The 13599-nt window shown below is 45.3% G+C and overlaps 1 protein-coding gene across 6 annotated transcripts in view; it reads left to right on the forward strand.

Moving 5' to 3' along the window:
- The window catches only part of UBE4B (ubiquitination factor E4B), a 153032-nt gene that overhangs the window by 121282 nt on the left and 18151 nt on the right, over positions 1 to 13599 (forward strand). For all 6 annotated transcript variants that reach the window (XM_030805159.1, XM_030805163.1, XM_030805158.1 and 3 more), the window contains 3 exons: positions 2092 to 2327; positions 9036 to 9162; positions 11827 to 11971. In XM_030805159.1, coding sequence (XP_030661019.1) covers positions 2092 to 2327; positions 9036 to 9162; positions 11827 to 11971 — 508 coding nt within the window. The remainder of the gene's footprint in view (positions 1 to 2091; positions 2328 to 9035; positions 9163 to 11826; positions 11972 to 13599) is intronic.

Below are 13599 nucleotides of genomic sequence, written 5' to 3' on the forward strand. Positions count from 1 at the left end.
TTGAATACGTGTTTCTGAGCAACAGAAGGAGGAAACAGTTTATAAATGTCTGAATGAACATCCCAAACCCAGAAATACCACATCTATATTTTGTACTAAAATTTGTCTCAATTGTAAAATTGGAGAATGCTTACCAAAAAAATGGTTTGAATTTATAACTGGTATGGTAGGGTTTTAATTTTTTTTTCAAATCCTTATTTGGTTTGTCAAATTAACATTTTACTTCTAAAACATTACAGGTTAGAAGAATTACAATTTCAATCCCTTGGCACCATGATAGCACCTATGGCTAGCTGAGGGAGTGGTATGTGAAGTCTATTGTGAAAAGTAAAAGCCATGCTGGGCACTGTGGCTCATGCTTGTAGTCCCGGACATGCAGGAGGATTGCTTGAGCCTAGTTCAAGACCAGTTTGGGCAACGTAGCAAGTCTGCATCACTTTAAAAAAATAAATAAATAAATAGTATAGGTCCCCAGTCACAGAATACAAATTGTGAAAGTTTTGTAACAAACAACGGGAAAAAAACAAAATTAGTATAAATGATTTTAAAATAAGGGCCAAAACTAAACAGAGCAAGTTATATTGCTGTCATAAAAGCTGCCTTTAAAAAAAAGCCCAAATCCCCACCGGGCACGGTGGCTCACGCCTGTAATCCCAGCACTTTGGGAGGCCGAGGCGGGCGGATTACGAGGTCAGGAGATCGAGACCATCCTGGCTAACAGGGTGAAACACCGTCTCTACTGAAAATACAAAAAATTAGCCGGGCGAGGTGGCGGGCGCCTGTAGTCCCAGCTACGCGGGAGGCTGAGGCAGGAGAATGGCGTGAACCCCGGGGGACGGAGCCTGCAGTGAGCTGAGATCATGCCACTGCACTTCAGCCTGGGTGAAAGAGTGAGACTCCGTCTCAAAAAAAAAAAAAAGAAAAGCCCAAATCGAGGCAGAGGTTGCAATGAGCAGAGATTATGCCACTACACTCCAACCTGGGCAACAAAAAAAACCCAAATCATTGGTGACACGTGATTTTGATTGGTATGAAATTTTAAAAGTGACTCAAAAACATGGTTTATTTGTTGAAAAACCAACCTTGGAATTTAAGCAACTCAAGTCACATTTTAAAATTTGTTCTATGCACAGTGATACAAAAGACACCTATTTGAAAAATTTCATTCTCATTTTCAGCAGAGATTAAAAAAAAACTATCAAAATTTTTATGTTTTGGTAGTGATGATCTTTTGTGAAGTTTATCTGATTTAATCATAGGTTTTGTTTATAGTTAATGTAACATGCTACAGCCAGTAACCATGTTTGGTTTTAAATCTGTCTTGTTACAGTGTGAATAGTCACTGTAGGCTGGGTGCAATGGCTCATGCCTGTAATCCCAGCACTTTGGGAGGCCAAGGTGGGCGAATCACGAGGTCAAAAGATCGAGACCATCCAGGCCAACATGGTGAAACCCCGTCTCTACTAAAAATACAAAAATTAGCTGGGCATGGTGGCGGGCACCTGTAGTCCCAGCTACTCAGGAGGCTGAGGCAGGATAATTGCTTGAACTTTGGAGGCGGAGGTTTCAGTGAGCCGAGATCGTGCCACTGCACTCCAGCCTGGGCGACAGAGCAAGGCTCCATCTCAAAAAAAAAAAAAAAAAATAGGCCGGGCACGATGGCTCACGCCTGTAATCCCAGCACTTTGGGAGGCCGAGGTGGGTGGATCACGAGATCAGGAGGTCAAGACCATCCTGGCTAACATGGTGAAACCCCGTCTCTACTAAAAATACAAAAAAAAATTAGCCGGGCTTGGTGGCGGGCGCCTGTAGTCCCAGCTACTCGGGAGGCTAAGGCAGGAGAATGGCGTGAACCTGGGAGGCAGAGCTTGCAGTGGGCCGAGATTGCGCCACTGCACTCCAGCCTGGGCGACAGAGCGAGACTCCGTCTCAAAAAAAAAAAGTCACTGTAAACTGAACGAGTTCAAGGGCACTCCTAAACCTATTTATCCTGCCTTCCCCTCCTCACTTACTGATACCAGCCCTCACCCAAGGTGAGTTTCTCAGCAGTTTCTCAGCGGTCTCTTTCTTGCTCTTCTTGCCTCTGTTCAGATACTCTCCCCAGGCGCTTTATGAGCCCTGTACTCAGGATATTGTGATGTTCCTTGTTGTGATGTTGTGCAACCAGAACTACATCCGAAACCCATATTTGGTGGCCAAACTGGTAGAAGTCATGTTTATGACCAACCCTGCTGTTCAGCCACGAACCCAGAAGTTTTTTGAAATGATTGAGAACCATCCTCTCTCCACCAAGTTGTTGGTACCTTCCCTGATGAAGTTTTATACAGGTAGGTTGCTGGCACACAGTGTAGCACATGGCAGGCCAACTTAGGTAAGGTCATCTAAAGCTAGTGGACGATGTTGCTCTAAGCCTGTTACCTAATATCCTGCTACCTGTGTGTATAACCTACTAACATGTGGCCTCCAGAGGATGTACTTTTGGTTCTTCTTGCCCTGAGTAGTTAGGAATAGGACAACCATTCCACCTACTGGTCTCTGATGATTCAGCAGGAACCACTGAAAGTCAGATGATTAGCACCGAGACTCAGAGTATCAAGAGCACAAGTTGGTAGTGTTATCTGAATGGAATTATCTGGTTCATTTTACCTTTGAACTTACAGCATTTGTTTTTTAACACTATCCTATATCCTACTTTCCAAAGTGTGGGTAAAACAGGGAGCTTGTTAAAAATGCATATTCTTGGTCTGGACGCGGTGGCTCATGCCTGTAATCCCAGCACTTTGGGAGGCCAAGGCGGGCGGATCACAAGGTCAGGGGTTCAAGACCAGCCTGGCCAGTATGGTGAAACCCCATCTCTACTAAAAATACAAAAAAAAATTAGCCGGGTGTGGTGGCAGGCGCCTGTAGTCCCAGGACGTTTGAGGGAGGAGAATCGCTTGAACTCGGGAGGTGGAGGTTGCAGTGAGCCAAGATCCCACCACCGTATTCCAGCCTGGGTGAGAGAACGAGACTCCGTCTCAAATAATAATAATAACAACACTTTCCACCTGTCAAATTTATTTCTTAAGTTGAAAATACCTGGTGCAAACATGGTTGTAGAGAAGTAAGCTAACCTGCAAAAAACCTGCTTAATCTACCCTATAGCCAGTGTGCAGACTTAGTGCTATGAAATTCTCATGAGAATGTAAATTTAAAGCCTTTCTAAAAGGCAGTTTAGCAGCCCACACCAAGAGCCTTAAAAATGCTTTAATCAGGGCCGGGCACGGTGGCTCACGCCTGTAATCCCAGCACTTTGGGAGGCCGAGGCGGGTGGATCACCTGAGATCAGGAATTTGTGACCAGCCTGGCCAATGTGGAGAAACCCTGTCTCTACTAAAAATACAAAAATTAGCTGGGCGTGGTGGGTGGCGCCTGTCATCCCAGCTACTCAGGTGGCTGAGGCACGTGAATCGCTTGAACCTAGAGGGCAGAGGTTGCATTGAGCTGAGATCACGCTAGTGCGCTCCAGCCTAGGAGAAAGGTCAAGACTCCATCTCAAAAAAAAAAAAAACCACGGGGGTAACAAATAGTAGGTGCAAGAAGTAGCCATATTCTATCCCTCAGTCTGGGGACCGAAGAGAAGAGCCTGGGGATCTCAGAACCCAGCTGCCCTGATGAGGGTTTGGACAGAGCTAGAACCCAGTCCTCTGTGGAAGGCCCTTGGCCAGTTGGTGCTGGTGTCTCTCTCAGGGGTTGTGCATGGTTGCTAGCTCTGGGGGTACAAGACAAAGCTGAAAATTGGAACCAACTGCTACTGCTGACAGTAAGTACAAGGTCCTAAGTCCTTTGTTTCTCCTTCAGTTTTCCAGTTCTCCTGCAGCACCCCCTATTGGCAACCCTAGAGAGGGCAGGCTGCCAAAGGAAAGATTCTGCAGTGCCAGCCCCGAATCACAAAGCCAACTACAAAGAGTGCATGTGGGCTGGGCACGGTGACTCCAGCGAATAATCCTAGCACTTTAGGAGGCCAAGGTGGGAGGGTAGCTTGAGCCTAGGAGTTGGAGACCAGCCTGGGCAACATGGCAAGACCCCATCTCTACAAAAAATTTAAAAATTAGATGCCTGTTGTCCCAGCTACTAAGAAGGCAGAGGTGGGAGGAAGGCTTGAGCCCAGGAGTTCAAGGCTGCAGTGAGCTATGATCTTGCTGCTGCACTCCAGCCTGTGAAACAGAGCAAGACCCTGTTTCTAAAAAAAAAAAAAAAAAAAACATTAAAAAGACTGGGTTTCAGCCAGGCACGGTAGCTCACACTTGTAATCCCAGCACTTTGGGAGGCCAAGGCGGGTGGATCACCTTAGATCAGGAGTTCGAGACCAGCCTGACCAAAATGGTGAACCCTAGTCTCTACTAAAAATAAAAAGTTAGGCCGGGCGCGGTGGCTCACGCCTGTAATCCCAGCATTTTGGGAGACTGGGGTGGGTGGATCACAAGGTCAAGAGATCGAGATGAGCCTCGCCAACATGGTGAAACCCCGTCTCTACTAAAAATACAAAAATTAGGCCTGGCACGGTGGCTTACGCTGTAATCCCAGCACTTTGGGAGGCCGAGGCGGGCGAATCACTTGAGGTCGGGAGTTCAACCTGACCAACATGGTGAAACCCTGTCTCTACTAAAAATACAAAATTAGCCTGGCATGGTGGCACATGCCTGTAATCCCAGCTACTCGGGAGGCTGAGGCAGGAGGTTCACTTGAACCCGCGAGGCAGAGGTTACAGTGAGCTGGGATCGCACCATTGTAATCCAGCCTGGGCAACAAGAGCAAAACTCCGTCTCAAAAACAAAAATTAGCTAGACGTGGTGGCGTGTGCCTGTAGTCCCAGCTACTTGGGAGGCTGAGATAGGAGAATCTCTTGAACCCGAGAGGCAGAGGTTGCAGTGAGCCGAGATCACGCCACTGCACTTCAGCCTGGCGACAGGCTTCATCTCAAAAACAAAACAAAACAAAATTAGCTGGGTGACGCACGCGTGTAATCCCAGCAACTTGAGAAGCTGAGGCAGGAGAATCGCTTGAACCCGGGAGGTGGAGGTTGCAGTTAGCCGAGATTTAAAAAAATTTTTTAAAAAGAGTGGATTTGGAGCTACGAGACAACAGCTGAATAGCTATACTCTGACATAAGAATTTAATTTCTAGAAATTTATTCTATGGAAATAATTATGAATGTTTGTAAGTGATGTTCTCCACAGCATTATTTATAAAGCAGCATAGTGAAAATAATAAAAACAACTGGCCGGGCTCAGTGACTCACGCCTGTAATCCCAGCACTTTGGGAAGCTGAGGCGGGAGGATCACCTGAGGTCAGGAGCTGGAGGCTTAGTCTGGCCAAAATGGTGAAACCCCGTCTCTACTAAAAATACAAAAAAATTTAGCTGGGCGTAGTGGTACACACCTGTAGTCCCAGCTTCTCTGGAGTCTAAGGCAGAAGAATCGCTTGAATCAGGGAGGCAGAGGTTGCAGTGAGCCAAGATCGTGCCGTTGCACTCCAGCCTGGGCTACAAGAGCAAATCTCCATCTCAAAAAAAAAAAAAGGAATGTAGGGAAGGATATATACCAAAATATTAACAGTGCATTGGTTATTTTTGAATGGTAGCATTATAAATAGTTTTTATTTTATTATCTGAACTTAATTTTTCTACAGTAAACATGTATTGTTAGTAGTAAAGACAAAACAATTTTAGTTAAATTTATTTTGTAGTCAGTGTTCTGGGCCTGTCACTGTGGCTTCAGGAGAGAGAGAGAGAGAGAGAGAGAGAGAGAGTGTGTGTGTGTGTGTGTGTGTGTGTGTGTGTATACAGAACAGAACTGGGCCTGTTGCCTATAAGACGAGTGCTGGGCCTAGCGGAGGCCTGCTGGGAATGTTCCAGAAGGAATTGGTTGGGGGTTGTTCTTTTTCCTCTTTGCCATGTGTGCCCTCTGGCCTGGACCACCTCTTTAGTCATGGATGGATGACATCTGTACTAATAATAGCCACCACTCATTGAATGCTTACTAATCCTTTCACTTAATCCCCACAGCAGTCCTAAAGATAGTACTATAAATACATCCACTTTACACATGAGGAAACTGAAGCTTAAAAGGGTCAAGAAGCTTGCTGAAGGTCAGTGGCTAGCAAGTGGCAGCAACCTCCCAGATGCCCTTTAGCACAGTTCCCCCTGGCTACTGTGCTGGTCTTCCTACAACTACTAAGGGACTGGTGTGAGGGTACCCCTGAGGGAGGCATCACAGATATAGTCCCCAGTGCTCATCACCTCCATGTGGAGACCTGGCTGATTAGGTCCTGGTCCCTAAGCAGATGGGACTCTCAGATATAAATTAGAGTTGCCACACACAAGATCAGTATGTGGAACAAGCTCCTCTTAACACCACAGAGATAGTATTCTAGCTTAGAAAATGCTCAAGTTAGGCTGGGCGTGGTGGCTCATGCCTCTAATCCTAGCACTTTGGGAGTCCGAGACAGGTGAATCACTTGAGGCCAGGAGTTGGAGACCAGCCTGGCCAACATGGCGAAACCCCATCTCTACTAAAAATACAAAAGATCATCTGGGTGTGGTGGTGGGGGCCTGTAATGCCAGCTACTTGGGAGGCTGAGGCAGGGGAATTGCTTGAACCGGGACCTGGGAGGTGGAGGTCGCAGTGAGCCAAGATCTTGCCACGGTACTCCAGCCTGGGCTACAGAGTGAGACTCCATCTCAAAAAAAAAAAGAAAGAAGGCAGCAAGAATACCTGGTGGGGAGGAGGGAGAGGTTCAACACAAGTCTAGTCCACCTGCAGCCTTCTAGAACAAGGACCTGGGAATTAGAACTTGGGCTGGTATGACTTTGAGGGAACAGGAGTAGTGAATAAGAAGGAAAAAAAAACTGTTGGGAGAAATGTATATTGTTTTGTTTCATTTTCTTTTTTTTTTGAGATAGGGTCTTGCTCTGTCACCCACACTAGAGTGCAGTGACACAATTACAGCACCATGCACTCTTGACCTCCCAGGCTCAAGTGATCCTCCTATCTCAGCCTCCCTTGTAGCTGGGACTGCAGGCATGTGCCACCATACCCAGCTAATTTTTGTGGTTTTTGTAGAGACGGGGTTTCACAATGTTTACCAGGCTGGTCTCAAACTCCTGAGCTCAAGTGATCTGCCCACCTGGGCCTCCCGAAGTGCTGGAAATACAGATGTGGGGCCCTGCTGAGATACATATTGCTACATAATAAATTAACATTTACTTAGTCTCTACTATATTCAGAATTGGGTGCAGATATTAGGGGCATTTTAGATGATATGAGGCATTGGGTTGGTCCTCCAGTATCTTCCTCTTGTAGGCTGTCCTTATGTCAGCACTCCACACTTTAGCTCACGCTTTTATACAATTAATAAATGACATTTAGTTTATTTTAAGGAAAGGTTGACTTAATGAATATACATAAGTACTTTCAGATCTTAGTATGATAGGTGTTAATTATCTTATTTTATTTTTAAATAGCTGTTTCCTTTTTTGGTCACACAAAAAAATGTGTTCTTTGAAAAATATAGAAAATATCAAAGACAAGGTATAGTGGCTCCCACCTGTAATCTCAGTACTTTGGAAGGACGAGGTGGGAGGATCACTTGAGGCAGGAATTTGAAACCAGCCTAGGCAACATAGTGAGACCCCATCTGTAAAAAAATTAAAAGTGAAAAACATCTTGTTGAGACAGAGTCTTGCTCTGTCACCCAGGCTGGAGTGCAGTGGCATGATGTTGGCTCACTGCAACCTCTGTGTCTGGAGTCAAGCAATTCTCCTGCCTCAGCCTCCCGAGTAGCTGGAATTATGGCCACACACCACCATGCCCTGCTAGTTTTTGTATTTTTATTAATAGTAGAGGCGGGGTTTTGCTATGTTGGCCAGGCTGGTCTTGAACTCCTGGCCTCAAGTGATCTGCCTGCCTCGGCCTCCCAAAGTGCTGGGATTATAGGCGAGAGCCACCACGCTCAGCCATAAAAAATAAGCCAGGCGTGGTGGATGCACCTCCAGTCCCAGCTACTTGGGAGGCTGAGGTGGGAGGATCACTCGAGCCCGAGAGGTTGAGGCTGCAGTGAGCCATTATCACACCACTGCACTTCACCCTGGGCGACAGGGCAAGACCCTGTCTCCAAAAAAAAATAATAAAATAGTCGGGCACGGTGGCTCATGCCTGTAATCCCAGCACTTTGGGAGGCCAAGGTGGGTGGATCATGAGGCCAAGAGATCGAGACGATCCTGGCCAATATGGTGAAACCCCATCTTTACTAAAAATACAAAAATTAGCTGGGCGTGGTGGCGCACGTCTATAGTCCCAGCTACTAGGGAGGCTGAGGCAGGAGAATTGCTTGAACCTGGAGGCAGAGGTTGCAGTGAGCTGAGATTGTGCCACTGCACTCCAGCCTGGCGACAGAGCGGGACTCTGTCTCAATAAATAAATAAATAAATAATAATAAAATTTGTCATGAATTCTGAAATTTCTCATGCCTAAGCTTTTGCCATTTGGACAAACAAGTTTGATTTTTATCCCTCTTTAATAGATTTAGGGATGATAGACACTTTGGTGTTTTTTCAACACCAAAAATGGTCAATAGATAGACACATTTAATAAATACATGGCCCTCAATAAAATTAAACCTAACTTTTTATCCACTGAAGTATGTCCATTTGAGGTGCCATAGAATTTCTGTAAATTAATAACTTAAAATTAGGTGGGGGAGTATGATAATTCAGCTTTTGGTCATTGGTAAGTTGATGTCGTCCTAATGATGGGAGTTTTCCTAGCCCCGTTCCTTTAGGTGTTGTGTCATTGTCAAATCTTCATTGTGAAACTTTTGTCTTTAAAAGCAGCTTATAATTTCTGTCGTGCCTTACATGCAAGAGAAGTGCAAAATTTCACCAGCTCTCTGATTTTGCAGATTCACCTTCACTCAGTATCATTGTTGGGGCAATAACTGGATTTGGAAAGCAAGAAAGTACATATCCCTCAGTCCCTTTGTCTTTCTTCTTTAGATGTTGAGCATACTGGAGCCACCAGCGAGTTTTATGACAAGTTCACAATTCGCTATCACATTAGCACCATTTTTAAAAGCCTTTGGCAAAACATAGCTCACCATGGCACCTTTATGGAGGAGTTCAAGTGAGTATGGGGCCCCTCGTGTCACAACTTGCTTTCTTGCAAATCGCAGGTAGGATTGCAGCTTAAAAGCATGCACAGCTGGGTTCTTGTTGACTGTTTGCTTGGTCTCAGACTCCTTTGAGTTTACCACAAGATGCCACTAAATGTGGGCAGGATTTTTTAAATGGCATTACTTGCAAGATATTGCTGAATTTTAGATTTGTCAAGATACTTTGGGGTGGTACACAAGCAAAGATTGTATAGGGCAGGGCGTGGTGGCTCATGCCTGTAATCCCAGCACTTTGGGAGGCAGAGGCGGGAGGATCACTTGAGGTCAGGAGTTCAAGACCAGCCTGGCCAACATGGTGAAACCCCATCTCTATTAAAAATACAAAACATTAGCTGGGTGTGGTGGCACGTGTCTGTTATCCCAGCTACTTGGGAAGCTGAGGCAGGAGAATCACTTGAACCTGGGAGGTGGAGTTTGCAGTGAGCTGAGATTGTGCCAGTGCTCTCCAGCCTGGGCGACAGAGCAAGACTCCGTCTCAAAAAAAAAAAAAAAGGGGGGGGGGGAAATCCTATAAATATGCTGAGATGATGGGTTAAGTGTTTTTTTGGTGTTTTCTATGATGACAGTGTTAAATGAAGTTGTCAGAATGAGTGAAATGAAATCTTAGTTCTTGAATTTTGGAAGGACTTTAGATTTTGCAACAGTTAGGTCAGAGTTGTCATTTAAAGTATCATTCTTTGTGGTAAGGCCCTAAACCTTAATTAAAGACTTTGCATATACCTACCTGAAATCTGAGTGACTGCTTAAACCTGGACATTAGTAATCCCATCTAAATTATCTGTCAGTGCCTAAAAACAAAAGGGAGATGAAGATGGTGAACGCTTGAATTATTCTTCAAAAATTGTATCCCATCTAAAGGCCGGGAGTGGTGGCTCATGCCTGTAATCCCAGCACTTTGGGAGGCTGAGGCGGGCAGATCACGAGGTCAGGAGATCGAGACCGTCCTGGCTAACGTGGTAAAACCCCGTCTCTACTAAAAATACCAAAAAATTAGCCAGGCGTGGTGGCGGGCGCCTGTAGTCCCAGCTACTCAGGAGGCTGAGGCAGGAGAATGGCATGAACCTGGGAGGCAGAGCTTGCAGTGAGCCGAGATCGCACCACTGCACTCCAGCCTGGGCGACAGAGTGAGACTCTGTCTCAAATAAATAAATTAATTAATTAGTAATTTTATCCCATCTATTTGGATCTTTTGCAACCCATGTTAGATCTTTGATCAAATCTAGCTATACTTGTTAACCGAATTACTAGTCAATAATATACATATCACCAGTGGAATAACTATTTGCCAGATAGATTTCTGTGGAGCAAACTTTTTAACTTTTTGTTTCCATAAACTGCTCTTATGGTCAGAATTGTGTTCCAGCTAAAGCCTGGCACAAGCTTAGGACACGAGGCAGGCGCATGGCTTGGTCTGAATGGTGCTGATTGGAGCGCTTGTCCTGAACTTGCCGTGTTCCTGAGATCGAGGCCGCCTGTACTTGTTCACAGGAACTTCTCTTCTCCAGGCATGGGCTTACCACCCCGTAATTGCACAGTTGTAGACCCTGAAGTGTAGCTTCCTTTTTGTCTACAAATCTGGCATCTCCAGAGTCTAACAGAGGTAGGCCAAGCTATTACAGTTCACCAACAAGTTCTCATTATAACACGATCTGCAGAACAGTTCCTTAGATTGGAAGCTTCCAGTTTTAAAGTAAGTTAATATCCCACTTTATCAATATTACAGGTTCCAATTTTTCTTCAGTGTGTCAGTCTTTGTGATAAGGAATAACTATATCAGTTGTTTGCTTATCTGTTATATATGGTTTAATTATTTGCGTTTTCTTGGTATATTGGTGAGTATATGCGTATTTCCTGTTCTAGTCTGGAAGAAGTGTTTTCTCTTCTTAAAAACATTGAGGGAGTGAGCTAGGGGTGTGCTGGTAAGCCTGCTCTGGGAAGCGGGGTGGGGGAGTCAGCATTTGCTGGTTTTCCATGGTGTGACTGTTTCCTATGTTGCCCAATTTAAGGTGCCAGGGGAATCTGGCTATAAAATTCTGGACTATTTAGCACTTGATTGTCATCAACCATGCAAGGTGGCTCCAAATACCACTGGAATGAGCTTATCATAAACAATTTAAAAGAATAACAAAATCCAGGCCAGGTGCGGTGGCTCATCTCTGTAATCTCAACATTTTGGGAGGCTGAGGTGGGAGGAACGCTTGAGCCCAGGAGTTTGAGACCAGCCCTGACAACATAATAAGTCTCTGTCTCTACAAAAAATACAAAAGTTAGCTGGGCGTGGTGGCGTGTGCCTGTAGTTCCAGCTACTTAGGAGGCTCAGGCAGGAAGATTGCTTGAGCCCTGGAGGTCGAGGATGCAGTGAGCTGTAATTGTGCCACTGTATTCCAGGCTGGGCGACAGAGCGAGACCCTGTCTCAAAAAGAAACAAGATTAACAAAATCTAAAGAGAAGCTTGGTAGTCCTTGAATTCCACAGTGCCTGACTTGTGCCAGGGTAGCCAGGCTTTTAGGGTGACATAGTTGCAGTCTGGGTGGAGGCGCCTGTTCCCTGGGATTTGCTGTGGCATTTTGCTTCAGGGAGATGTATGACCATGTACAATATAATTGCCTTGCCAGCTCCGGGAAGCAGTTTGTTCGCTATATAAACATGTTGATAAACGACACGACGTTTTTGCTCGATGAAAGTCTGGAGTCTCTGAAGCGAATCCATGAAGTGCAGGAAGAGATGAAGAACAAAGAACAGTGGGACCAGTTGCCCCGGGTGAGGACGTGGTCCAGAGGCTTGGACAGCTTTGCAGGCCATCTGCCTCCACACACGGGCAGAGCTGCTTTGGAGCTGCATTTGTGGGTCTGATGATATGCGATCTGACATGCTGGGATTTTCCTTTCATGAAATCATATTGCAGGATTGGAATAGGAAAATTCTTAAATACCTTATCTGAAGCTAAGAAATGGGTTGCAAAGTCTTTGAAAATGTACACTGAAAACTTTCTCTGCCTTTTTAATTTTAAAGGGCTTTTTTGGAGAGGAGCTTTTATTGTCTGAATATATTAAGATTCATGAACATAATTAGGAAAGAAATCTCTAGAATTATGTCTGCTGGACAAGAATTTGATTTGTTCCTATGGGCTTCTCTAGGCAACTGTGTGAATCACTCAGGATCCTGGCGGGGTGTTTTTTTCCTTTCAGTTGATCTTGGGTTTTATATTCAGTTATTAATAGAAAAGAGGCCTGGCTTGCCAGGTTCCATGGAAAACACGTGCTGTGCCAGTGCTCTTTCCTGACGTGCATAGCAGCCACTGAGATACTTCCTTGGTCGCTTATGAGGCCCTTGACAGTTGCTAGTGATTTCTTAGATTGGCTTGGGCTTATTGATTCTGTTCTTGGAATTGTCAGGCTCAGAATCAGAACTGATTTCCATAAGGGGTTCTCATGTCAAAGTGGGGACTGCTTTTTCTTCACTTTTTCTTTTCTTTTCTTTTTTTTTTTTTTTTTTGAGACAGAGTTTCACTCTTGTTGCCCAGGCAGGAGTGCAGTGGTGCGATCTTGGCTCACTGTAATCCCCGCTTCTCTGGTTGAAGCGATTTTCCTGCCTCAGCCTTCCGAATAGCTGGGATTACAGGTGCCTGCCACTACACCCGGCTAATTTTTGTATTTTGTTTGTTTGTTTGTTTTTGAGATGGAGTCTAGCTGTTTTACCCATGCTGGAGTGTAGTGGCGCGATCTCGACTCACTGTAATCTCTGCCTCCCGGGTACAAGTGATTCTCCTGCCTCAGCCTCCCAAGTAGCTGGGACTACAGGCACCTGCCACTACACCTGGCTAATTTTTTGTATTTTTAGTAGAGACAGGGTTTCACCGTGTTAGCCAGGATGATCTCGATCTCCTGACCTCGTGATCCGCCCTCCTCGGCCTCCCGAAGTGCTGGGATTACAGGCGTGAGCCATTGCGCCCAGCCAATTTTTATATTTTTAGTAGAGACGGGGTTTCACCATGTTGGCCAGGCCCGTCTTGAACTCCTGACCCCAGGTGATCCATCCGCCTCAGCCTCCCAAAGTGCTGGGACTACAGGCGTGAGTCACAGCGCCCAGCCTTTTTTTTTTTTTTTTTTTCTTTTTTAATTTCTACTTTTATTTTAGATTCAGGGGATGGGGTACATGTGCAGGTTTGTTACATGGGTGTATCATGATGCTGAGGTTTTATGATGCAACCTGTCACCCAGGGAGTGAGCATAATACCTAATAGGTAGTTTTTCAACCCTTGCTCCTCCCTCACTCCCCTCCCTTGTAGTCCCCAGCGTCTTTTGTTCCCATCTCTGTCCATGTATACCAATGTTTAGCTCCCATTTATACCTGCTTTTCTTCTTATGTATTAAAGTTCTACTCATTCT

The sequence above is a fragment of the Nomascus leucogenys genome, chromosome 24, assembly GCF_006542625.1.
Source record: "Nomascus leucogenys isolate Asia chromosome 24, Asia_NLE_v1, whole genome shotgun sequence".
NCBI classification, from domain to species: domain Eukaryota; kingdom Metazoa; phylum Chordata; class Mammalia; order Primates; family Hylobatidae; genus Nomascus; species Nomascus leucogenys.